This window comes from Panulirus ornatus, chromosome 14 (assembly GCF_036320965.1).
Source record: "Panulirus ornatus isolate Po-2019 chromosome 14, ASM3632096v1, whole genome shotgun sequence".
In the NCBI taxonomy this organism is placed as follows: Eukaryota; Metazoa; Arthropoda; class Malacostraca; order Decapoda; family Palinuridae; genus Panulirus; species Panulirus ornatus.
In genome coordinates this window covers 44581838-44606681 of record NC_092237.1, presented here as the reverse complement: position 1 = coordinate 44606681, position 24844 = coordinate 44581838, and the positions used below count along the sequence as shown (strand labels likewise).

General features: G+C 39.1%; 1 protein-coding gene across 4 annotated transcripts in view; it reads left to right on the top strand.

Moving 5' to 3' along the window:
* PCB (Pyruvate carboxylase) overlaps positions 1 to 14613 on the top strand; it is a 437613-nt gene extending 423000 nt beyond the window's left edge. For 3 of the 4 annotated variants that reach the window (XM_071669755.1, XM_071669754.1, XM_071669756.1), the window contains exons 22-23: positions 8048 to 8209; positions 12114 to 14613. In XM_071669755.1, the coding sequence (XP_071525856.1) occupies positions 8048 to 8209; positions 12114 to 12368 (417 nt within the window). In that variant the 3' untranslated portion in view covers positions 12369 to 14613. The remainder of the gene's footprint in view (positions 1 to 8047; positions 8210 to 12113) is intronic. The other variant, XM_071669757.1, reaches the window with a different exon arrangement.
* The last annotated feature ends 10231 nt before the right edge of the window (positions 14614 to 24844 follow it).

The window sequence follows — 24844 nt, the reverse complement described above, 5'->3', positions numbered from 1 at the left end:
TTTAAAAAGCGAGATATACATAAGTATACTTATGTAAGTAGGAGAGATGGCCAGAGAGCGTTATTGGATTACGTGTTAATTGACAGGCGTGCGAAAGAGAGACTTTTGGATGTTAATGTGCTGAGAGGTGCAACTGGAGGGATGTCTGATCATTATCTTGTGGAGGCTAAGGTGAAGATTTGTATGGGTTTTCAGAAAAGAAGAGTGAATGTTGGGGTGAAGAGGGTGGTGAGAGTAAGTGAGCTTGGGAAGGAGACCTTTGTGAGGAAGTACCAGGAGAGACTGAGTACAGAATGGAAAAAGGTGAGAACAATGGATATATATATATATATATATATATATATATATATATATATATATATATATATATATATATATATATATTGATATAGTTAGAAATAGCTGTCCTTGCTGTTGAAGGAGGTAGGCCAAGCATACCATCAGTAACCAGTAACCAGATGGTAACCAGTAAATGCTCCCCACACTTGCATCATTTCACAACGTTTATTCTCGTGTCTAGACTTCCAGTTTGATGAACTGTCTTGGTGGGAATACTTGCAGAACTTAATGATCATTTTCCACTTATGATGAAGGGTTTTGTAAAGGCTTGGCAAAATATGTTTCCAGTAAAATTCATAAAGTACTACTCAATGCTACATTTTAAACAGCATGTGAGAGCAATTAATAAGGCATCACTCTGATGCTGCCCTATCCAGTGAAGCTGCACTGTGGAGTGGCATAGTGTAGACTTTGCAGCACAGGTTAATCCCTTAACTCTTCTAGATGGTAAATCCATACCTCCTTTAGACCTAAATTTTTACTTTAGATTTCAGGATTCTTTTTCAAGGTTGCTTGTTGCCTCTGGTTGGGTGTTAAAGTGGCAGTGCATGATCATTTCTCTTCATTGCCAATCATCTAGCATGCCAATGACATATTTTTTTTAGTTTGTTTTCAGGGAAATTAAGTGGCTCTTAGTTAGATTTAGTTGACCTGGCAGATTATTCTGAATCACTTGACAATAATGGTCTGTCTGTCTGAATTGTGTGGAGAATTGTGTTATGGAGGCTTCCCTTTCAGCACTGAAAGTTGAACAAGATGCAACATGAGAAGGTATTTCTAGCAGGAGTGGAGGCAGTTTTGCCAAGTTAATTCTGGTGTAATCACTAAAAAAATTAATTGAAAAGTATCTGTACATTTTCAGTTGCCAATGGGTATAAATAAAAGATTCTCTGTGAAAAATTGATCTTTTACAGCAATAGCAGGCAATACTTTGACAAACTGTTTTTTGCTTGTGAGTTGTGGTGTACACGAAGACAGGGAGCCAGATTTATCTGGTTTCGGTGCATTATACGTGACAGCTAGAGACTGAGTGTGAACGAATGTGGCCTTTGTTGTCTTTTCTTAGCGCTACCTCGTGCACATGTGGGGGGAGGGGGTTGTCATTTCATGTGTGGTGGGGTGGTGACGGGAATGAATAGGGGCAGACAGTATGAATTATGTACATGTGTATATATGTATATGTCTGTGTGTGTATATATATGTATAGGTTGCGGGTCGTGGGCTATAGATAGAGTTGTGCAGAGGAGGATGGGTGTGCTGGAAATGAGATGTTTGAGGACAATGTGTGGTGTGAGGTGGTTTGATCGGGGAAGTAATGAAGGGGTAAGAGAGATGTGTGGAAATGAAAAGAGTGTGGTTGAAGAGCAGAGGAGAGTGTTTTGAAATGGTTTGGTCACATGGAGAGAATGAGTGAGGAAAGATTGACAAAGAGGATATATGTGTCAGAGGTGGAAGGAACGAGGAGAAGTGGGAGACCAAATTAGAGATGGAAAGATGGAGTGAAGAAGATTTTGAGTTATCAGGGCCTGAACATGCAAGAGGGTGCAAGGTGTGCAAGGAATAGAGTGAATTGGAAGCATGTGGTGTACCGGGGTCAACGTTCTGTCAGTGGATTGGACCAGGGTGTGTGAAGCGTCTGGGGTAGAGCATGGAAAGTTTTGTGGGGCCTGGATGTGGAAGGGGGAGCTGTGGTTTCGGTGCATTATACATGACAGCTAGAGACTGAGTGTAAATGAATGTGGCCTTTGTTGTCTCTTCCTAGCACTACCTCGCGCACATGCGGGGGGAGGGGGTTTTCATTTCATGTGTGGTGGGGTGGCGATGGGAATGAGTAAGGGCAGACAGTATGAATTGTGTGCATGTGTATATATGTATATGTCTGTGTGTGTATATATATATGTTTACGTTGAGATGTATAGGTATGTATATGTGGATGTGTATGTATATACATGTGTATGTGGGTGGGTTGGGCCATTCTTTCCTCTGTTTCCTTGCGCTACCTTGCTTACACAGGAGACAGCAATCAAGTATGATGAATAAAATGATACAGTAGAGATGTATAGGTATGTATATGTACGTATGTGGACGTGTATGTATATACATGTGTAAGCGGGTGGATTGGGCCATTCTTTCATCTGTTTCCTTGCGCTACTTCGCTAATGCGGGAGACAGCAACAAAGTATAATAGATAAATAAATGAATATATTGATAATACCGTCTGCATTCCTATGTTTTATTATTTCATTATGACCTTAAACCCCCTACAACTATGAGTGGAAAGGGAGCACAGTGTTCCTAATCAGCTGAGTTCAAGAGGAGTAGGAGATGCCTGGCTGTCTGGGAAGTATCCACTTTTCTGTTTTTTTATTATTATTATTATTATTATTTTGCTTTGTCGCTGTCTCCCGCGTTTGCGAGGTAGCACAAGGAAACAGACGAAAGAAATGGCCCAACCCACCCCCATACACAATGTATGTACATACACGTCCACACACGCAAATATACATACCTATACATCTCAATGTACACATATATGTACACACATAGACACATACATATATACCCATGCACACAATTCACTCTGTCTGCCTTTATTCATTCCCATCGCCACCTCGCCACACATGGAATACCATCCCCCTCCCCCCTCATGTGTGCGAGGTAGCACTAGGAAAAGACAACAAAGGCCCCATTCGTTCACACTCAGTCTCTAGCTGTCATGCAATAATGCCCGAAACCACAGCTCCCTTTCCACATCCAGGCCCCACACAACTTTCCATGGTTTACCCCAGACGCTTCACATGCCCTGATTCAATCCACTGACAGCACGTCAACCCCGGTATACCACATCGATCCAGTTCACTCTATTCCTTGCCCGCCTTTCACCCTCCTGCATGTTCAGGCCCCGATCACACAAAATCTTTTTCACTCCATCTTTCCACCTCCAATTTGGTCTCCCACTTCTCCTCGTTCCCTCCACCTCCGACACATATATCCTCTTGGTCAATCTTTCCTCACTCATTCTCTCCATGTGCCCAAACCATTTCAAAATACCCTCCTCTGCTCTCTCAACCACGCTCTTTTTATTTCCACACATCTCTCTTACCCTTACATTACTTACTCGATCAAACCACCTCACACCACACATTGTCCTCAAACATCTCATTTCCAGCACATCCACCCTCGTGCGCACAACTCTATCCATAGCCCACGCCTTGCAACCATACAACATTGTTGGAACAACTATTCCTTCAAACATAGCCATTTTTGCTTTCCGAGATAATGTTCACGACTTCCACACATTCTTCAAGGCTGCCAGGATTTTTGCCCCCTCCCCCACCCTATGATTCACTTCCGCTTCCATGGTTCCATCCGCTGCCAGATCCACTCCCAGATATCTAAAACACTTTACTTCCTCCAGTTTTTCTCCATTCAAACTTACCTCCCAATTTACTTGACCCTCAACCCTACTGTACCTAATAACCTTGCTCCTATTCACATTTCCTCTGAACTTTCTTCTTTCACACACTTTACCAAACTCAGTCACCAGCTTCTGCAGTTTCTGTTTTTACCATAAGTATTTTATGCAATATCATTATATTGCAAAAATTACTATTTTACTTCAGTGCAAACACACCAGATATAAGTATTTAAGTAGTTTGTCATAGATGTTTGTCTTCAGTGTATCATTTACACTTACATAACATCATTATCTCTATTTGATAGTGACCATATATTCATGTCTTTTTTTTCAATTAAGGCTTCAGTCACAGACAAAAGTCCACATCAAGGCCGGACCTTAATTGAAATAAAGAGAGAATTATGGAGCAGAAAAAGAAAAGACAAGGTAGAGTATTTATGAATTTTTGAGGATGTGAAAGATATGTACCCATCAGAACTCCGACCAAACTGGGTATCACATAAAACACACAAGAAATTTAATCCCTCTCCACTAAGACTATAAACAAATTAAACATTGTCAGAACACGTACTGGCACTATTTTGGATTGGGAAGAGAATACCACTGTAAAATGTGTCTCACCTGCCAGTTCATACACCCTGTTAAAAGCAAATGTAACAAAGCTGCAAGCCACAAAATAAGGCTTTCAGAACAATCATTGGTTATCTAGCAACCACAAACATTTACCACTTATACAACAACTAAAGTTTCTTCCGGTGAAATCTACAGTATGATCATCACTTACTTCTTAAGAGCACAAGACCCCCTTCCCCCCAAACCACCCCACAACCAACCACCACCCCCAAGCAGAAACAAACATTTTGTCCTTGCTTTTTACATCAATAGCATACAGATCACCCTCCACCTACAAGTGTTACATTGACAAACATACACACACTGATGCCTCAGCAAGCACCAAACAACCACCCTCCCAACTTAGTCTTAACCACAAGTTAGGTTACCTTTCCAACCCCGTGAATCTCAGTTTTTCAAGTTATACGAAGAAATGTATTTAACCTTATAGTTTCCAAGCTATTCATATAGCATTGAAAAACATGACAAAAAAAATTTCTTTCAGTACAATCTCACTTCAGTATGCTCAGCACTCCGTTCTTAACAGCATTAGACCTCTTCGACCTCTTCCCACCTAAAGTTCGGCACTCAGTTCTTAACAGCATTAGACCTTTTCGACCTCTTCCCACTTAAACCAACCACCAACCCCAAGCAAAAACAAACATCTTACCCCAAATTATTAGCTCAGTAATGTATTCTTACAGATCCCCCTTCCCAAACAAATGCTGCATTGACAAAAGATATACCCACAGTGTTGCATTAGCAAACACTCACCAAGTGCACTAACCAAGTGCCCTCCCTACCCAGTCTTGATCCTTTAACTCCAAAGTTACGTTACCTTTCCATCCCTTTGAATTTCAGTTTTTCAAGTTGTATAAAGTATGTATTTAAACTTATGATTCCATAGATATTCACATGGCGATGAAAAAAGATCATTTCAGAAGTATATTTCATCCACCTCTTTTGCTCTGATATTGTGTAGTTTTGTAAATGTCTCAGCACATGCTAAAAAGTATGGCAGTAAGGCCTGAGTGTCAAGTGAGTGGCCAGTGCATGTTTTTTATAGTTAAGTATTTTATCAACAGATTTTTTTCTTACATATTTGCCATTTCCCATATTAGCGAGGTAGCGTTAAGACTAGAGGACTGTTGCCTTAGAGGGAATATCCTCACTTGGCCCCATTCTCTGTTCCTTTCTTTGGAAAATTGAAAACGAGAGGGAAGGATTTCCAGCCCCCTGCTCCCTCCCCTTTTAGTCGCCTTCTATGACACTCGGGGAGTATGTAGGAAGTATTCTTTCCCCTCTCCCCAGGGATAATTTATTACTGATTATATCATTATGTTTGACACAGAAAAATTTATTACTGATTATTATGTTTTATCCTATGTAATATATCTTTTCATGTTATAATCAATGTGATTCACAGATAAAGTTTTCTTTAAGGCACAATTATAAGTTTTTGAAATTAACAGCTGCGCCAGATAGATGCTTTGTTTTTAAGGTATAACCGAAACTAGCAATACTCCATCTGTTTGTGCTAGAAACACCTTCTCCTTCCTAATCTTGGTCAACTTCCAGTGCTGGAAGAGACAGTGTCTACAAAATTACTCTTCACACAATCTGAAGACAGTTAATCATCATCACTTATTCAGGATCATCTACATGGTCCTGTAAGTCTAACCAAGCGCCACTCATTATCCTTCCTAGAAAACTCATGAGAATATGCTATCACTGGCATGGCTGGATGTTTGCCAACAGTGGGGAGAAATTACTGAGCACTGCCTTCTCAGCACCCACCCAGGCTCTACAGGCAGCCTTGAAATAGAGGCACAAAACTCAATGTGTAAATTCATGCCTGGAGAAGCTGGCATCAGTCTCTATGTAGAAAAGTTATGGGGTTAAATTACACTTTACCAGAGCCACACTCATATGAAACTCCACTTCCCAGGCATTTAGATTTACACCAGCTATCTCTCCAAAACATGATAAACTTTACATGTGTGATTTTTTAAGGTGTGGTTTCACACTACACATACAGTACCTATTTTTTCCAGTGTTTTACATATTTTGAGTATTTCTTATGTATCATGAGTGCCTTATTGTGTGTGCATTATTTATACACACAACTGTATCTACTTGACTAAATGATTCTTTGCACCAGATTATCAGTACTAACACCACAAATATTGTTTATTCTAAACCTGTGTACAGTATTGAACACACACATCTGGCATCATGCTCTAATGACATACATGATTTCTCTTTGACATCCTTTAAATGACTGAGATTACTGAAATTTTTTAGCCGTGGCTGTAGTCTGCTAGTAACATCAGATGGGGTTTTCCCATCAGATGGAAGGAGATAAGTATTAAAGGGTTTCATTGCCCTTAATATAACATGTTGTGACATTAGTGATATGGTAGTTGCTGTTGGAACAAGTGGAACATTACACACGTTTAAGATTGAAAGATTTTAAGCCTTTGAAAACCAATTTTAATCGCTGCCTTTTCCCCACCCTACCTATCCTTTCACTTTTCCCAGCATTGTAGTGGTCTGTTGAGTACTAAAAGAGTGGCAATTGTAGGGTGATGGTGAATGATTGAAATTGTGTAACCAGTTTTTCAGGTATGAACTGACGTCATGAATATAGATAGACAAGCAAGTTTTACAAAAGACAGAATGAATCTCTCCTATACGCATGTGTCTGCATCATGTTAAGTCCAAATTAAGTATGAAGATATAGAATGGGGTTCCATAGTAAAAAATTGATAAAACAAATTAAAGCTTAGTTTATGTAAATGACAGTAGTTTGTCTTATTATGACATTAGAGTGAAATAACAGTAGTTTTACGTCTTAATTAGGTTTTGCATCAACCAGTAATGGAGGACTGCTCGATTGAAAAGATTATTCAAGAGCACATGCATTGTAGGTGCATTGAAAGAATAGGGCCATCTTATGTGTAGATAATGTAATATTTGAATTGTCGTATGTTGATAATGCTTTTTAATCTCTGAGGGTACACAATGGTGTAATTATGTGATAAGGAGTACATGGAATCAGGGTTGAAGAAAGTCAGGGGCCATTTAAGATGATGAACATATGGACAGTGTATTGTGGTGGTTTAGATATGTACAGAATAGAAATTGAGAAGTTTAAAAAGGGTTAAACTTGAGTGCAGCTGTTCAAAGCAAGTATATATGAGTATGAAAATGCATTATGATAAAGAAAACTGAAGTGAGGAAAATGTGTGAATTAGATGAAATTGCATTTAACTGAATGTCGTGACCTAATCAATTTTAGAAGATATGGAGCAGAAAGCAACATACTTTACAATGATTGAATGCTAATTGAGTTGATTTACATGTTATTCTTTTTCTTTATTGCATTCCATATATGAAGTACCATAATCTGATAATTATGCCAAGAATTTGTATTCTAATCTTTTTATTCTGACTTTTCCCCTACAGAGTAAGAATATACCAAGAGAATTAAATCATTTGTGAACAAATGGGACATGATGCATTTCATTCTTTCTTCACTAGATGATAGACACTGGTTAAGATTTCAAGAAGCTGTTGTTTAGTACTGGAGAGCTTCTAGAAGCTTAATATTTACCAATACCCATGAAGAATAAGTCAAAAGATGTTTACCACATCTGATAGCAATTTATATTTTAGGTTGGTGAGGAGTTTGAAGTAGAAATTGAGAAGGGGAAGACTCTCCACATCAAGACCTTGGCCATGTCAGAAGACCTTAATGCCAATGGGGAAAGAGAAGTGTTCTTTGAATTGAATGGTCAGCTTAGATCAGTAATGGTTCGTGACCAAGAGGCTGTGAAGGTAAGGATTATGGAGAAAGAAAGGCATTGTTAGATTTTTACCAAATAAGATGTATTATGTGTTTTTTGTATATTATAGTGCTCTTTTTTCCCATTTGTGGAATAGATCCCTTTGATGATTTATATTCATGAACTATGATCTGTAAATGATTTTATTTTTATGGTAATCTCATTTCCCACTTACCCGGGATAGACCCTTAGCTTATTTTCTCCCATCTTATAAATAGATATGTCAAGTTTCCCAGTTTCACCATGTACCTGTCAGTCATCTACCTACTGCTGCATTAATGGAAGCTCATGTTTACAACCCAAGCTAATTTTTCTAATTTCCTGTGAATATTTTGACTTTTAAGAGAGTGCATCACAGTGCATTGGTAGCTGTTAATTCTTGCTTGAAAAATGTAGAAGAGCGTCTCTTTATTTAGACGACTGTTACAGATCTGTAAAGTTGATTCAGACAGTTATGTGGATGAAGAAAGATATGTAAATTTTGTGTACTCGTTCACCGTTTCCTGCATTAGGAAGGTAGCATCAGGAACAGACAAAGAAAAGGCCACATTCACTTACTTCCATTCTTTAACTGTCATGTGTAGTGCACTGAAATCACTGCCTTCAATCCACAACCAGGCCCCTGATATGTTTTTGTGGTTTCCCCTTGTTCCTTCATATGCACTGGTTTAATCCATTAACAACATATCACCCTCTTTATATCGAATCACTTCAGTTCATTCTATCCTGTGCACGCCTTTCACCCTCCTGCAAGTTTAGGCCCTGATTGTTCAAAATCTTTTTCACTCCATGCTTCCATTTCCACTTCACGCACATAAATCCTCTTTGTCGACCTCTCCTCGCCCATTTTCTTTATATATGCAAACCATTTTAGTGCACCCTCCCTAGCTCCATCCAGACACTTCTTATTATCACACCTCTCTCATACCCTTTTATAAGTTACTCAGTCAAACCACTTCACACCACATATTTTCCTCAGACATTTAATTTCCAGCACGTTTACCCTTCTCCACATCCTCATTTATAGCCCTTGTCTTGCATTCATATATAATTGTTGAGACTAATATGCCCTCAGACTTACCCATTTTGCCTTCCCATACAGTAACTTCTCTTTCCACAAATTTCTAAATGCTCCCAGAACTATTGCACCCTCACCGACTCTTTGACTCACCTATGCGATTCCATTCTCTGCTATGTCCACTCCCATGTATGTAAAGCACTCCACTTCCTGTAATTTTTCTGTATTCAAAATCTCAGCTAACCTTTTTTCTGCCCTGCTAGACCTAACAACCTTGCTCTCATTCACATTTACTTTCATCTTCCTCCTTCCACACACACTCCCAAACTCAGTCACCTTATTCACGTTTACTCTCATCATCCTTCTTCCACACACACTCCCACACTCAGTCACCAACTTTTGCAGTTTCTCACTTGAATCTGCCACCAACACTGTGTCAACAGACTGCTCACTCACTCATCTCTCAAAGACCCTTGCTTTTACCTTCCACACCTACAATCCATAAACAAATGAAATATCCATGTTGGTATCACACACCCTTGCCACAGACCAGCCTTTATCTGGAACCGCTCACTCTTCTTTTTTCCAACTCGTATACATGTTGTACACCCTTGATAAAAACTTCTCATTGCTTCTGGTAGCTTTCCTACCACACCATATATTCATAAGACCTTCCATAAGGCATCTGTCACTTTATTATATGTTTTCTCCAGATCCATAAATGCCACATACAAATCCCATCTGTTTCTTTAAGTTTGTCTCATACCTGATCCATATATCCTTTACCTCTCCTGAAAGCCATTGCTCCCCTCCAATCTGATGCTCTGTACATGCCTTCAATCTTTCAGATCCCATTTTCCTATACAACTTACGAAGTACATTTAACTAACTTGTGCATCCATAGTTCAAATTTCTGAAATATAAGCTCGTTGAACATATCTGGTAAGTTGTATGGGAGAATGGTGATTGGGAAGGTGATGGGATACACCAAGCATCAGACTGGGGAGGAAGAGTATGGTTTCAGGATTGGTAGAGGATATGTGGATCAGATTTTGCTCTGAAGATTGTGCAAAAAAATACTTACAGAAATAGAAGGATTTATGAGTGGCATTAATAGATCTGGAGAAAGTATATGATAAGATTATTGGAGGTGCTTCATGGAAGATGTGGGAGGACAAATAGAAGTGGTAAGTTTTTTATCAAGAGATTAAGGCATATGTGAAAGTAGGTAGGGAGGAGGGTGGGTGGTTCCAGGTAAAGGTGGATTTGTGGCTGGGATGTGTGATGTCGCCATGACTGTTCAGTCTGTTTATGGATGGGTTGTTGAGGGAACTGAATGCATTGTATTCGGAGAGAAGGGTAATTCTGCAGTCTGGCAGGGAGGGGGGTTGTTGGGAGGTTAGTTGGTTATTGTTTGTTGATGACATAGCACTGATGGTCAGTTCAAGCGAGAAACTGAAGGAAATGGTTTCTGAGTCTGGAAGAATGTCTGAATTGAGAAAGTAGAAGAGTAAATGTGAATGAGTAGATTAGTAGGTGGTAGGTAGTAGATGGTAGGCAGCCACCAACCAGGGAGGTATATTACTGGTACTACCCACGTGGGTATTACGAGAGTTATTGATGGTTGCATAGTGAGCCAGTACTTCATTGGTTGTCAAGTTGCACTCCCCTGATCCAGGTAGCTGTCTTTTCTTTTTGCCTCTCCCACTCATGAACTGCTAGTATTCTGTGCATAAATTTACAATCTCTTTCTGTCACACGTAACACTTGATCCACACAACTCATTTTTCTAACTCGATTTTCTTGCAATGAGCACTATGCACTAGCCCTTTCTTGTGGCAAAATGGTAGGAGCAGTAGATAGAAGTAGTAGGTTGAAACATTAGACAGGAGCATTTGGTAGAAGGAGTAGGTAAGAACATAAGATGGGAGCATTAGGTAGTAGTAGGTTAGAACATTAGGCGGGAACATTCAGTAGACACATTAGGTAGAAATAGTCAGCAGGAACATGAGGTGGTAGCCTCTAAAAATGCTGTGCTAGATTTGCCCTTCGCTAGTGGCCTTTAAGGGTGAGGCACTAAGGTTAAGAGGCAGCACTAGAGTTCACCAGTCATGGAGACTCTTTTGCTGTGGCCACCCCCTTCAAGGAGCTCCTGAAGGTAACAGGCATCACAGATGTAGATAGAGTGACAGGTTAGTTGGGGGGTGAGTTTGATTGGGGAAAACATTGAGGAAGTGGTGTATTTGATAACCGAGAGTGGACATGGCAGTAAATGGAACCAAGGGAGCTGAAGAAGAGTCATAAGGTGGGTGATGGGGCGATGGTCCTGGGAGCATTAAAGAATGTGTGCATTGACAGGACATTACCTAGGAGTGAGAAAATGGATATGTTTAAAGGTATAGTAGAGGATGCAAGGCATGGACTTGAGTATGTATGGAGGAGGGTGAATGTGGTAGAAAAGAAATTTTTGAGGATGATAAGTGGCATGAGGATGGTTTAGTAAGAAATGATAGGGTGGAAGGGAGATGTAGTAATTAGGAAAGTAGTTGAGAAAGCTGGAGAGGGTGTGCTGAAATGGTTTGGTGTTTGGAAGAGAGGTTTACAAAGGGGATATGTGTGCCAGTAGTGGCAGGGAAAAGGAGATGGGGGAGACTGGATTGGAGGTGGAAGGATGGAGGGAAAAGTGTTTTGAGTACTTGGGATACATTGAATTGAAACAGTATGGTGTACAGGAGCTATGTGCTGTCAGTTAATTTATTTGTGTTTTTCTGATGAGTATCATGCATATATATTTGATGTGGTTTTTAGCTCATATTTGATAATGCTGTTGTTATTTCCATATTTCTTTTTTTGTTCTTACATTATGTAAATTTACCAGGAACTGCATGTGCACCCAAAAGTAACTCCTGGTGTGAAGGGGCAAGTAGGTGCGCCAATGCCCGGCACTGTTGTTGATGTCCGTGTGGAGGTTGGTGATGAGGTTAAAAAGGGCTCTCCACTTGTAGTCCTATCAGCCATGAAGATGGAGATGGTTGTCCAATCCCCATGTGATGGATGTGTTTCTTCAATAGATATTACTAAGAATATGAAGCTGGAGGGTGATGATTTGATACTTACGGTTGACCCAAAATGAAGTGTTTATTAAATTCACATTGCGTACTGTATTAGGTGATGGAAATAATTTGGCCTTCAAGTGTGTATATGCTGTAGGGGCATGAGTCCCTGTTTATCCAGAAATTCCTTTGATTGTAGTTTTAATGTAATTTTGACAAGCAGCACTTGGTCTTGTAAAGGAGAGTAGACTAGGTTCCAGCCATCTTTCAGTTAACCTTTTTCATGCCTTGAGATAACCCAGAAGTTGAGACTGTTGTGCATACTTTGAAGAAACAGTGATGTCTTTGATATTAATTTTTTTTCTTGAAACCATATCTTTTAACCAAGATATATCGTATTACATTACTGTTACTTCCTAGTTACACATTGCTTCCATTCAATTTGTCACATAATTACTTCTTATACATCTGTATGTTTTCTGATGAATTACTATATAATTTTGAGTTGTTCAGTAGGATCACCATTATATGAAAATTTGATAGCACAATTGAATCTTATGGAAGGAGATAACCAAAGAAGACGAACACAATCAAATGCATATTGTCCATAATAGCTTCATAATAACAATAGAACATATAATCCATTTTCATAGGTTGCCCGGATGACTTTTAAGTGTATCAGGTCTATTCTTCTTTCATCTGAATGGCATTCCAGTATACATGGGGTGAAACTCATGCAGAAAGTCAGAGATACCATTTTAGAAAACAAACCGTTAATTAGACAGCCACTTGATTAGATATAATCATCTATGTTGCATACAAAAATAATATCTCTTTAGAAAGTGTGAAAAAGCAACCTGGAATATCCTCTTATGCTTATGCTTCATAAAGATTCACTGATCATTTTTACATGCTTGTATGACTGTATGTATGCAAAAATATTATCATGTCTCAAGTTTGTTTTAAATCTCTTCTGTTATTGTAAAATTACAGTAATGCAAAGAAGAAAAAAATATATTGTGCAAGATTATTGCAAAGTTATTGACAAAAGGAAGTTGAGACAAATTTTCTAAATGGTAAAAACTTTTATTTGTCACTTGAGTCTGTATTTACAGTCGAAGGTAGATTGTTAAAGTTCCCATTATAAGTAGAACTAGGATTTTTGCATGAATTATAAGCAGATGGAAAAGAAATATCTTTTTAATGAGTTGTATTTCTTCGTTCTTGTATCTAGGGAAATCTTTGTCATCATTTCATAATGCAGTTGTGAAAGGGAATTGGGAAAATCATGAAATAACGTATGCATGAACAGAAATATTTGAAACTCAAATTAACTGTTTTCACAACTGGGAGACACTTTGGATTCATTGAAGAATCTGAGATTTGCTAGTCTTGGGCCCACTGACAAGAGCAGTGATAAGCTTTTTATGTTTCATACCAAGATGAAGTTGTCTCATTTACTGTAATATGTCTTTTTCCTCCAATGGCATTTTTTTGAAAGTATCATTATCTGTGTTGCACCCCTGCAGAATGTGGCTTATAGTTATATTTCATTTTATAGATTCTTTGTTCGAATTATTAATTTGCAACATATTTCCACCACTATGGATTAATATAGAATATAAATGTTATGTTGACTTTTGCATTATCTTTGTCTTGTAATTGCTGTTTGTGCACAAAAGAATGCTTCTCAATGCAAGTTTGTTTGGAACAAGCTGCCTTGGTGTTACCACCCAGTTTAAAGCAGCTTATCATGTATGTTTTTGTCAGGCTAGACATAAGAATTAAATTGGATGCCATTGACATGGTATGGTATGGTATGATTGATCTACTTTAGAATTTTCATGTTAGAGTAAAATGCATTAATTGCATTGACCCTGGGGTACATTTTCAGCAAAAAGTTTTTTACCTCTGAAAGCTTACCTTTTAAGCAAATTAAACCCTGAGGAGTCAGTCAGTATGTTTGCAAATAAAGATCATTTATAGTGTTTTGACCAAAATAGTTATCACTGAAATCCCTCAAATGGTGCTGAATATTTTTTTCAGGATCAGTTGTGATTATGTGCTAGTCTGGTCAAACAGCAGCTTTTTTGTTTTCATAAAACTGCATCCTCAGTTCATATAGTGCACTAACATTTTTTTAGGTGTGGCTTAAAGATCTATAGAAGTTATACTTAAGTTTTCCTACTGAGAGTATAGAACTCCCTTCCCATATTAGAAAGATGGTCAATAACACACACACATATACACTCACATACACACCTGACTTAAGCTAGGGGTGTGTGTGTGTGTGTGTGTGTGTGTGTGTGTGTGTGTGTGTGTGTGTGTGTGTGTGTGCATACATACATACATAAATAGGAGTAAAAACATGATACATATTACAATTTTGAGAAGACGAGTTAACATGAGTGTAAAACTCTCTCCCCCTAAAATGCAAGTAGATATCATGATTAGTAAACACATATATGCTTGACCTGATAACAGGCTCATGTTCCTCAGTGAGCTTGATAACGCAGAAAGTAAACATTTCTTCAAATGGTGCAGTAGAGGCCATGATCAGAAGCTTAGCAAGAGGCTGGTCAAGAAGCATGTTTAAGAGTGGTGGATGGATGTCACAGTTTAAGCAGGGAGACTGTGAATGCTGGTTTCTTACATGATTCATGTTCTTGTTGGTAGAGAAAGTACAAGAGATATGGCCCCACAAGTGTAAATCTTTCTTGCTATGATATACAAATAGGTAATTGCACACACATTTAGTGTTACTGGCAGTCGTGCATACACAGGCTGCCTGGGATCAAATCTTCATAGGTTTGAATTCTGGTTGCAGCAACCATTCCATACTCATCCAAGCTGTTCATCCTCTCCAATGGCTGGTTGATGAAATAGTTTCCTGGCATAGGATAGGGTTTGTGTGTATGTGTTTGTGTTAAAAACATGGTTCATATATACAAGGTTAAGAAACAAGGCAAGAGTGTAAAACTCTCTTCCTGGAACACACAAATAGTAATCACACCCACACTCACAGGAATAGTTGAAGGCTTTGAATATGTTCCTGGGCAGCAGTTTTTGATCATTTTAGCCTGACTGAAATTAATACAAAAAAATAAGTAATTATTTACATCTATACATGATGTAGATAAAAATATAAAGTACTGAGGATATGTATTGTTTAGATATATATTGTTCAGATGATGAACTTTGAATTAATGTGATAAAATAGGATGTATTGTGCAAATTTTGAACTCCAAAAGTAGAGGAGGGAGGAAGTATACATAATAACAACCAGCCAAATAAGCTAACTGTAGGGATTTTTTTTTTCTTTATCTAATTACTCTTTTTGTTCACTGAAATTGTGAGAAAACATGTTATGCAAGTTCATTTATGATGGATAGAGATAGATTTACAGAAAAGAAACATGATTTTCTTGTTTGTTTGTTTGTCCAGAACTGAAATGAAGTATTAATTTGTACTGTATATTAATGTACATCGTAAAGAATGTGATAGAGTTAATGTCGTTGAGACAACATGACATCATATAAGTGCAAATGATGCAGTAGAGATACATAACCAAGGTATAATGCTTATCTATCTTGTTTCTTCTCTGATGTGTTTGTATTAAAATAGAATAATAATTTGTACAGTATATCATTAACAAATGCTAGAAATGTGTTTGAGTCAATATTGGTGAATGATCATGACATTTTTTGAAGTGTTGTAAGTGTAAATGACACAATAGTGTTATGCATCCAGGACAAACTGCTTAGCCCTTAAATGATTGGGGGTGTACACAGCTGACTGTCCAGGGAATGCCATGAGTTATACTAGTAGCACTAATCATTGTGGGCTCCTTTTGAATTGTGCACCTCAGACTGTGACAGTGGTTGATGCACACCCTCCTTCACATTTTTCTACCACTACTCTTTGGGGATATGCTAGTTAATGTCAACATTACATCACAACCAGATGAAATGTGTTGACTCACTTTTATTACTTATCCTTTACTTTGAGTGTATTTTACTTGTTATGATAGGAACAGAAAATCTGAATGATGCTTACCCTCCAAATCCCTTCCTCCATTACTCTCCTGTGTGATCTTTCAGTACCTTTACTATTATACCACAACCATGTGAAAGTTGATCACCTTTTAATACATATATCTTTTACTTGTACAGGCATTTCTTTCATTTTATAATGGATGATTCACACCCTCCAAAACTCTCCTCCACCATTACATTGCTGCTTCCTTGGGAGATCTGTGCATTAAATTTAGCTTTATACCAGGGCCATATAAGATAGGTAATTTTTTTACTTATTTACTTTTACGTGTATTTCTTTGATTTTATAATGAGAAACAGAAAAGTTGAAGACTTTCCAAACTGTGAACAGAATTTTTAAAGATCATCTTACATTTAAGGGTTAAGATTTAACTTTGTTAAATTGTGTCATGTAACCCACAAACCTATGGGAGCTGTATGCATCAGAGAAGGGGTAAATATGGTGTCAGACATTTTCCAGAAATGTACCAAAGGGAAAAATATTAGCAGACTTTATGCCTGAGGTGTTACTACTTACAGGCAAAGTTGCCATCAGTGAGGCTGTATACTTGCCAGTAGACACAAGAGTACAAGATCATTGAAGACCTTCTCACCCCAAATGAGTCTATTTTATCATGCTTACACTTAGAGCACAGCCTTGGAGCTGCTGAAACCACATAAAAGGGTCCTAGGTTACTTAATATTATCTTGGGTCTGGCATATACTGGATAGTAAAGCGTTTCCCATGTATGAAAAGATCTTTACAAAACCCTCACATCGTATATGGCTTTAGATTCCTTTCTTTCAGGGTAAATTGCGGTAAATGAAATTGTATGGTATATATCCTGCAGAATGTAATTACATATTGTATACAGTGTATCTTTTAATTATGAACAATTCCTGTTGTGATGTTGAAACTTAAAGCCTTAGAGTGATCTTCCTTATGTCTTAAGATGCTTTATGTTGGAAAAAGTGTTAAGCTCTCACAATGTCGATCAGCATATACATTCCAGTTTTGTAAATATGCTTTCAAACTTTTCTCTGTAAAGAATATGGCATTATTAGTTCCAATGACCATCTGTTTATAGTAAAAGTAATAGAATAGAATCCTGATGTGCTTATAAACATCTGTTTCATGTATTGTTGTAGAGCCTCGATTAATAGAAACCTGTTTTTGACCAGAAGAAAAAAATAATGAATAAAATCTATACACATTAAGACAGAGCTTACATGATGCAAGCACATTTGTATTTGTTAAGGCCATACCCAGCAGGTGTGTCTCAAACATAATTCATAACTTGTACTTGCTGGTTTCTTTGTGATATTAAGACAGAGATACTCATAGATGTCACCATTCTTCATTGGACTAATTCATGTTCAGTTCAGTAGTTGAAAACCAACAATGTCAAGGTATTATTTGGAGCTCATTTTTATGCTAGTGTCAAAACAGAAATGAGTTTTTTAGGAGTGTAAAATTTTAGTTTGTACCTGTTTGTGAATGGCTTCCTCTAAATTGACAGTAATTTGAGTGGATCTTTCTGTGCTTCTTTGATAGAATTTTGTTGTTATTGGGTGTACTGAAACTACAAGTCCAAACATACATGAATGTCGGTAACAAAACCTATAAACTTTAAGATAGGTCATTTCTCTGCCTTCTTGTCTTCCTTTAAGTAATTCCTGCCACAGTCCCATGATTGTAATTATGTGATATGTAAAATCTAAATAGTTATAGAAAATACAATAAAACATTTAGGATATAGCTCTATAAATTCAATAGATTAGGGATGAAGTATAAAGAAAATCAGTTAACAACACCTATTGACAAATGTAGATGAGGGTGATAGAAAAACACAGAATAAAACTCCAGCTCCCTCTGTTTTTCTACCACCCTGATTCTCTCAAAAATCATTTAAGCTTTAAATAGATTGTTTAGGATTAGAACTGTCATATATGTGAAAGGTCAGGATGATATTTGTTTAGAAAATTTTATTGATATGAATGGTAAACATATCTATGAATGTTTGGACAGATTTTAGTGTAAATATAATGTAGTGTTGGCCATTTCATTGAGACTTGTCCTCTTTCCCTCATACAAATCCAATGACAATACAAACAGAAATTAATTTTACTGATGTTGTTATTTCTTTTTTCCTATTTTCTTGAATTCTAAGCTTTAATAGATGTATAAGAATTATTTTTTTTTTTTTTGCCGCTGTCTCCCGCGTTTGCGAGGTAGCGCAAGGAAACAGACGAAAGAAATGGCCTAACCCACCTCCATACCCATGTATATACATACGTCCACACACGCAAATATACATACCTACACAGCTTTCCATGGTTTACCCCAGACGCTTCACATGCCCTGATTCAATCCACTGACAGCATGTCAACCCCGGTATACCACATCGATCCAATTCACTCTATTCCTTGCCCTCCTTTCACCCTCCTGCATGTTCAGGCCCCGATCACACAAAATCTTTTTCACTCCATCTTTCCACCTCCAATTTGGTCTCCCACTTCTCCTCGTTCCCTCCACCTCCGACACATATATCCTCTTGGTCAATCTTTCCTCACTCATTCTCTCCGTGTGCCCAAACCATTTCAAAACACCCTCTTCTGCTCTCTCAACCACGCTCTTTTTATTTCCACACATCTCTCTTGCCCTTACGTTACTTACTCGATCAAACCACCTCACACCACACATTGTCCTCAAACATCTCATTTCCAGCACATCCATCCTCCTGCGCACAACTCTATCCATAGCCCACGCCTCGCAACCATACAACATTGTTGGAACCACTATTCCTTCAAACATACCCATTTTTGCTTTCCGAGATAATGTTCTCGACTTCCAAACATTCTTCAAGGCTCCCAGGATTTTCGCCCCCTCCCCCACCCTATGATCCACTTCCGCTTCCATGGTTCCATCCGCTGCCAGATCCACTCCCAGATATCTAAAACACTTTACTTCCTCCAGTTCTTCTCCATTCAAACTTACCTCCCAATTGACTTGACCCTCAACCCTACTGTACCTAATAACCTTGCTCTTATTCACATTTACTCTTAACTTTCTTCTTTCACACACTTTACCAAACTCAGTCACCAGCTTCTGCAGTTTCTCACATGAATCAGCCACCAGCGCTGTATCATCAGCGAACAACAACTGACTCACTTCCCAAGCTCTCTCATCCCCAACAGACTTCATACTTGCCCCTCTTTCCAAAATTCTTGCATTTACCTCCATAACAACCCCATCCATAAACAAATTAAAGAAATATAACGAAGAATCTATATGGACTCCCTGTAATACAAGTTAGAACTAGCTTGCATTGCATATTGGCACATATGGCTTACAGTTACATTCTTTTGATGAACATTTTATTGCCTGGGGTTGAAAGTAGCTATGTAACAATATTAATATTGTGTTGTTGAGCAGAGTGCTGTAATCCTTCTTAACAATACTTTTACGACTTTCTGTTGAAATTTCTGATTGTTAATCCAAGCTGTAATTTTGATTATATCTTTTTTTTATTTTTTGATTATACTTTGTCGCTGTCTCCCGCGTTAGCGAGGTAGCACAAGGAAACAGGGGAAAGAATGGCCCAACCCACCCACATACACATACATGTCCACACAAGCACATATACATACCTATACATCTCAACGTATACATATATATACACACAGACATATACATATATACACATGTACATAATTCATACTGTCTGTCCATATTCATTCCCGTCGCCACACATGAAATGAAAACCCCCTTCCCCACATGTGCATGAGGTAGTGCTAGGAAAAGACAACAAAGGCCACATTTGTTCACACTCAGTCTCTAGCTGTCATGTATAATGCACTGAAACCACAGCTCCCTTTCCACATCCAGGGCGCACAAAACTTTCCAGGGTTTACCCCAGATGCTTCACATGCCCTGGTTCAATCCATTGACAGCATGTTGACCCCGGTATACCACATCGTTCCAATTCACTCTATTCCCTGCACGCCTTTCACCCTCCTGTATGTTCAGGCTGTGATCACTCAAAATCTTTTTCACTCCATCTTTCCACCTCCAATTAGGTCTCCCACTTCTCCTCATTCCCTCCACATATATCCTCTGTCAATCTTTCCTCACTCATTCTCTCCATGTGACCAAACTATTTCAAAACGACCTCTTCTGCTCTCTCAACCACACTCTTTTTATTACCTCACATATCTCTTACCCTTTCATTACTTACTCGATCAAACCACCTCACACCACACATTGTCCTCAAACATCTCATTTCCAGCACATCCAACCTCCTCCGCACAACTCTATCTACAGCCCATGCCTCGCAACCATATAAGATTGTTGGAACCACTATTCCTTCAAACACCCATTTTTGCTTTCCAAGATAACCTTCTCGACTTCCACACATTTTTCAATGCTCCCAGAACTTTCACCCCCTCCCCCACCCTATGATTCACTTCCGCTTCCATGGTTCCATCTGCTGCCAAATCCACTCCCAGATATCTAAAACACTTCACTTCCTCCAGTTTTTCTCCATTCAAACTTACCTCCCAATTGACTTGACCCTCAACCCTACTGTACCTAATAACCTTGCTCTTATTCACATTTACTCTCAGCTTTCTTCTTTCACACACTTTACTAAACTCAGTCACCAGCTTCTGCAGTTTCTCTCCCGAATCAGCCACCAGCGCTGTATCATCAGCGAACAACAACTGACTCACTTCCCAAGCTCTCTCATCCACAACAGACTGCATACTTGCCCCTCTTTCCAAAACTCTTGCATTCACCTCCCTAACAACCCCATCCATAAACAAATTAAACAACCATGGAGACATCACGCACCCCTGCCGCAAACCAACATTCACTTAGAACCAATCACTTTCCTTTCTTTCCACATGTACACATGCCTTACATCCTCGATTAAAACTTTTAATTGCTTCTAACAAATTACCTCCCATACCATATATTCTTAATACCTTCCACAGAGCATCACTATCAACTCTATCATATTCCTTCTCCAGATCCATAAATGCTACATACAAATCCATTTGCTTTTCTAAGTATTTCTCACTTACATTTTTCAAAGCAAACACCTGGTCCACACATCCTCTACCACTTCTGAAACCACACTGCTCTTCCCCAATCTGATGCTTTGTACATGCATTCACCCTCTCAATCAATACCCTCCCATATAATTTCCCAGGAATACTCAACAAACTTATACCTCTGTAATTTAAGCACTCACTCTTATCCCCTCTCACTTTGCACACCACCTCGACCAAAACACCCTATATCTGCCACTCTATCATCAAGCACATTCAACAAACCTTCAAAATACTCACTCCATCTTCTCACATCACCACTACTTATCACCTCCCCATTATCCCCCTTCACTGATGTTCCCATTTGCTCCCTTGTCTTACGCACTTTATTTACCTCCTTCCAAAACATCCTTTTATTCTCCCTAAAATTTAATGATATTCTCTCACCCCAACTCTCATTTGCCCTCTTTTTTGCCTCTTGCACCTTTCTCTTGACTCCCCGCCTCTTTCTTTTATACATCTCCCAGTCATTTGCATTATTTCCCTGCAGAAATCGTCCAAATGCCTCTCTCTTCTCTTTCACAAATAATCTTACTTCTTCATCCCACCACTCGCTACCCTTTCTAATCTGCCCACCTCCCACACTTCTCATGCCACAAGCATCTTTTGCACAAGCCATCACTGCTTCCCTTAATACATCCCATTCCTCCCCCACTCCCCTTATGTCCTTTGTGCTCACCTTTTTCCATTCTGTACTCATTCTCTCCTGGTACTTCCTCACACAAGTCTCCTTCCCAAGCTCACTTACTCTCACCACTCTCTTCACCCAATATTCTCTCTTCTTTTCTGTAAACCTCTCACCTTTGCCTCCACAAGATAATGATCAGACATCCCTCCAGTTGCACCTCTCAGCACATTAACATCCAAAAGTCTCTCTTTCACACGCCTAGCAATTAACACGTAATCCAATAACGCTCTCCGGCCATCTCTCCTACTTACATACGTATAAACCAGGTATTCCCAGTCACCAGTCCTTTTTCAGCTAATAAATCTACAGGCTCTTCACCATTACCATTTACAACACTGAACACCCCATGTACACCAATTATTCCCTCAACTGCTGGCATTCAAATCACCCATCACTATAACCCGGTATTGTGCATCAAAACTGCTAACACACTCACTCAGCTGCTCCCAAAACACTTGCCTCTGATGATCTTTCTTCTCATACCCAGGTGCATATGCACCAATAATCACGCATCTCTCTCCATCCACTTTCAGTTTACCCATATCAATCTAGAGTTTACTTTTTTGCACTCTATCACATACTCCCACCACTCCTGTTTCAGGATTAGTGCTGCTCCTTCCCTTGCTCTTGTCCTCTCACTAACCCCTAGCTTTACTCCCAAGACATTCCCAAACCACTCTTCCCCTTTACCCTTGAGCTTCGTTTCACTCAGAGCCAACAAAACATCCAGGTTCCTTTCCTCAAACATACTACCTATCTCTCCTTTTTTCTCATCTTGGTTACATCCACACACACATTTAGACATCCCAATCTGAGCCTTTGAGGAGGATGAGCACTCCACACATGACTCCTTCTTCTATTTCCACATTTAGAAAGTTAAAATACAAGGAGGGAGGGTTTCTAGGCCCCCCTCCCCGCTCCCGTACCCTTTAAACGCCTTCTACGACACGTGAGGAATGCGTGGGAAGTATTCTTTCTCCCCTATCCCCAGGGATAGGGGAGAATATATCTATCTTGCAATATTCTTTCCAGCTAAAAGGTGGTGATTGATTGTACATAGTCCATGGTGGTAGATAGTAGTTGGTTGGTAGCCAATGACCAGGAAGGTATATTACCAGTACTATCCATCTGGGTATTGGAAGGTTTAGTGATGGCTGCATGGTGAGGAAGCACTCAGTAGTTTTAAGTTGCACTTCTCTGACCCAAGTAGCTGTCTTTTCTTTCTGCCTCAGCCACACTTGAACTACTGACATTTTTTCCACAAACATGCAGTCTCTCCTTGTCATACATAACAATTGATAAGACTTGCACAGCTCTTTCTTTGTTTCTAGATTTTCCTGCAATGAGCTTTATGCAGTAGCCTTGCCTTTTGACCACATGGTAATAGTAGTAGGTAGGAACGTTTAGGCAGGAGGTTTAAGTAGAAACATTTGGTAGAAGTAGTAGGCAGGAACATTGGGTAGGAGCCTCTACGAACACTACACTAGAGTTGCCCTCTGCCAGTGGCCTTTTAAGGGTGAGGCACTAAAGGCTAAGAAATAGCACTGGAGTTCATTGGTTTTGGAGACACTTGCCGTGGTCACCCCCTTGAGGGTGTTCCATTTGGGAACAGGCATCAAAGATACAGACAGATAGCCCATGGTATATAATACCTTGTTTTATGCTAGATTAAAACAATAGTCTCACAGGCTGCTAATGCAGAGCACTGATTTTTTTTTTATTCAGGGCATTAGTTTCATAGTGAATAGCATTTGAAAGACATACTTAATCTTTGTGTTTCTCATTGCAGCAAGATCAGAGATGGCAGGTTCAGATCACTGTGGTCTTGATGTCTTTAATAAAATATCCCATGCAAGCTTAATCACAGCCTTGAAAAACTTAACCACCATCTTCCAACAGAGAAAGTATAGGAGAGGACAGGGAGAAGGGGGGGTGACTTGATTGAAAATGGAAGATGAAGTAAAATATCCTTTGAGGGTTTAGTCCTGAACATGCATAAAGGTGTAAAGAACATAAAATGAATTGGAGCAATGTGGTATACAGGAGCAATGTGTTGTCATTGGACTGAACCAGAGTATGTGAGTGGTCAGGGAAAAGTACAGCAACGTTTTTAGGGCTTGGCTGCAGATATAATGTTCTTGTTCACTGCATTATACATGACAGCAAAAAGAGTGGATGTTAGAAAAATATTCATTACCCCAGGACCCCCTTTCCAGAGAATTTCCCAACTCCAAAGCTGCACTACATTCAGTAGCAGGGATAGAATGGACTTCTTTTTTTTTTTTCTTTGTTGCTGTCTCCCGTGTTTGCGAGGTAGCGCAAGGAAACAGACGAAAGAAATGGCCCAACCCACCCCCATACACATGTATATACATACATGCCCACACATGCAAATATACATTACCCATACATCTCAATGTACACATATATATACACACACAGACACATAAATGCATACACATGCACACAATTCACACTGTCTGCCTTTATTCATTCCCATCGCCACCTCCCCACACATGGAATAACAACCTCCTCCCCCCTCATGTGTGCGAGGTAGCGCTAGGAAAAGACAACAAAGGCCCCATTTGTTCACACTCAGTCTCTAGCTTTCATATGAAGCAATAATGCCCGAAACCACAGAACTTTCCATGGTTTACCCCAGACGCTTCACATGCCCTGATTCAATCCATTAACAGCACGTCGACCACGGTATACCACATCG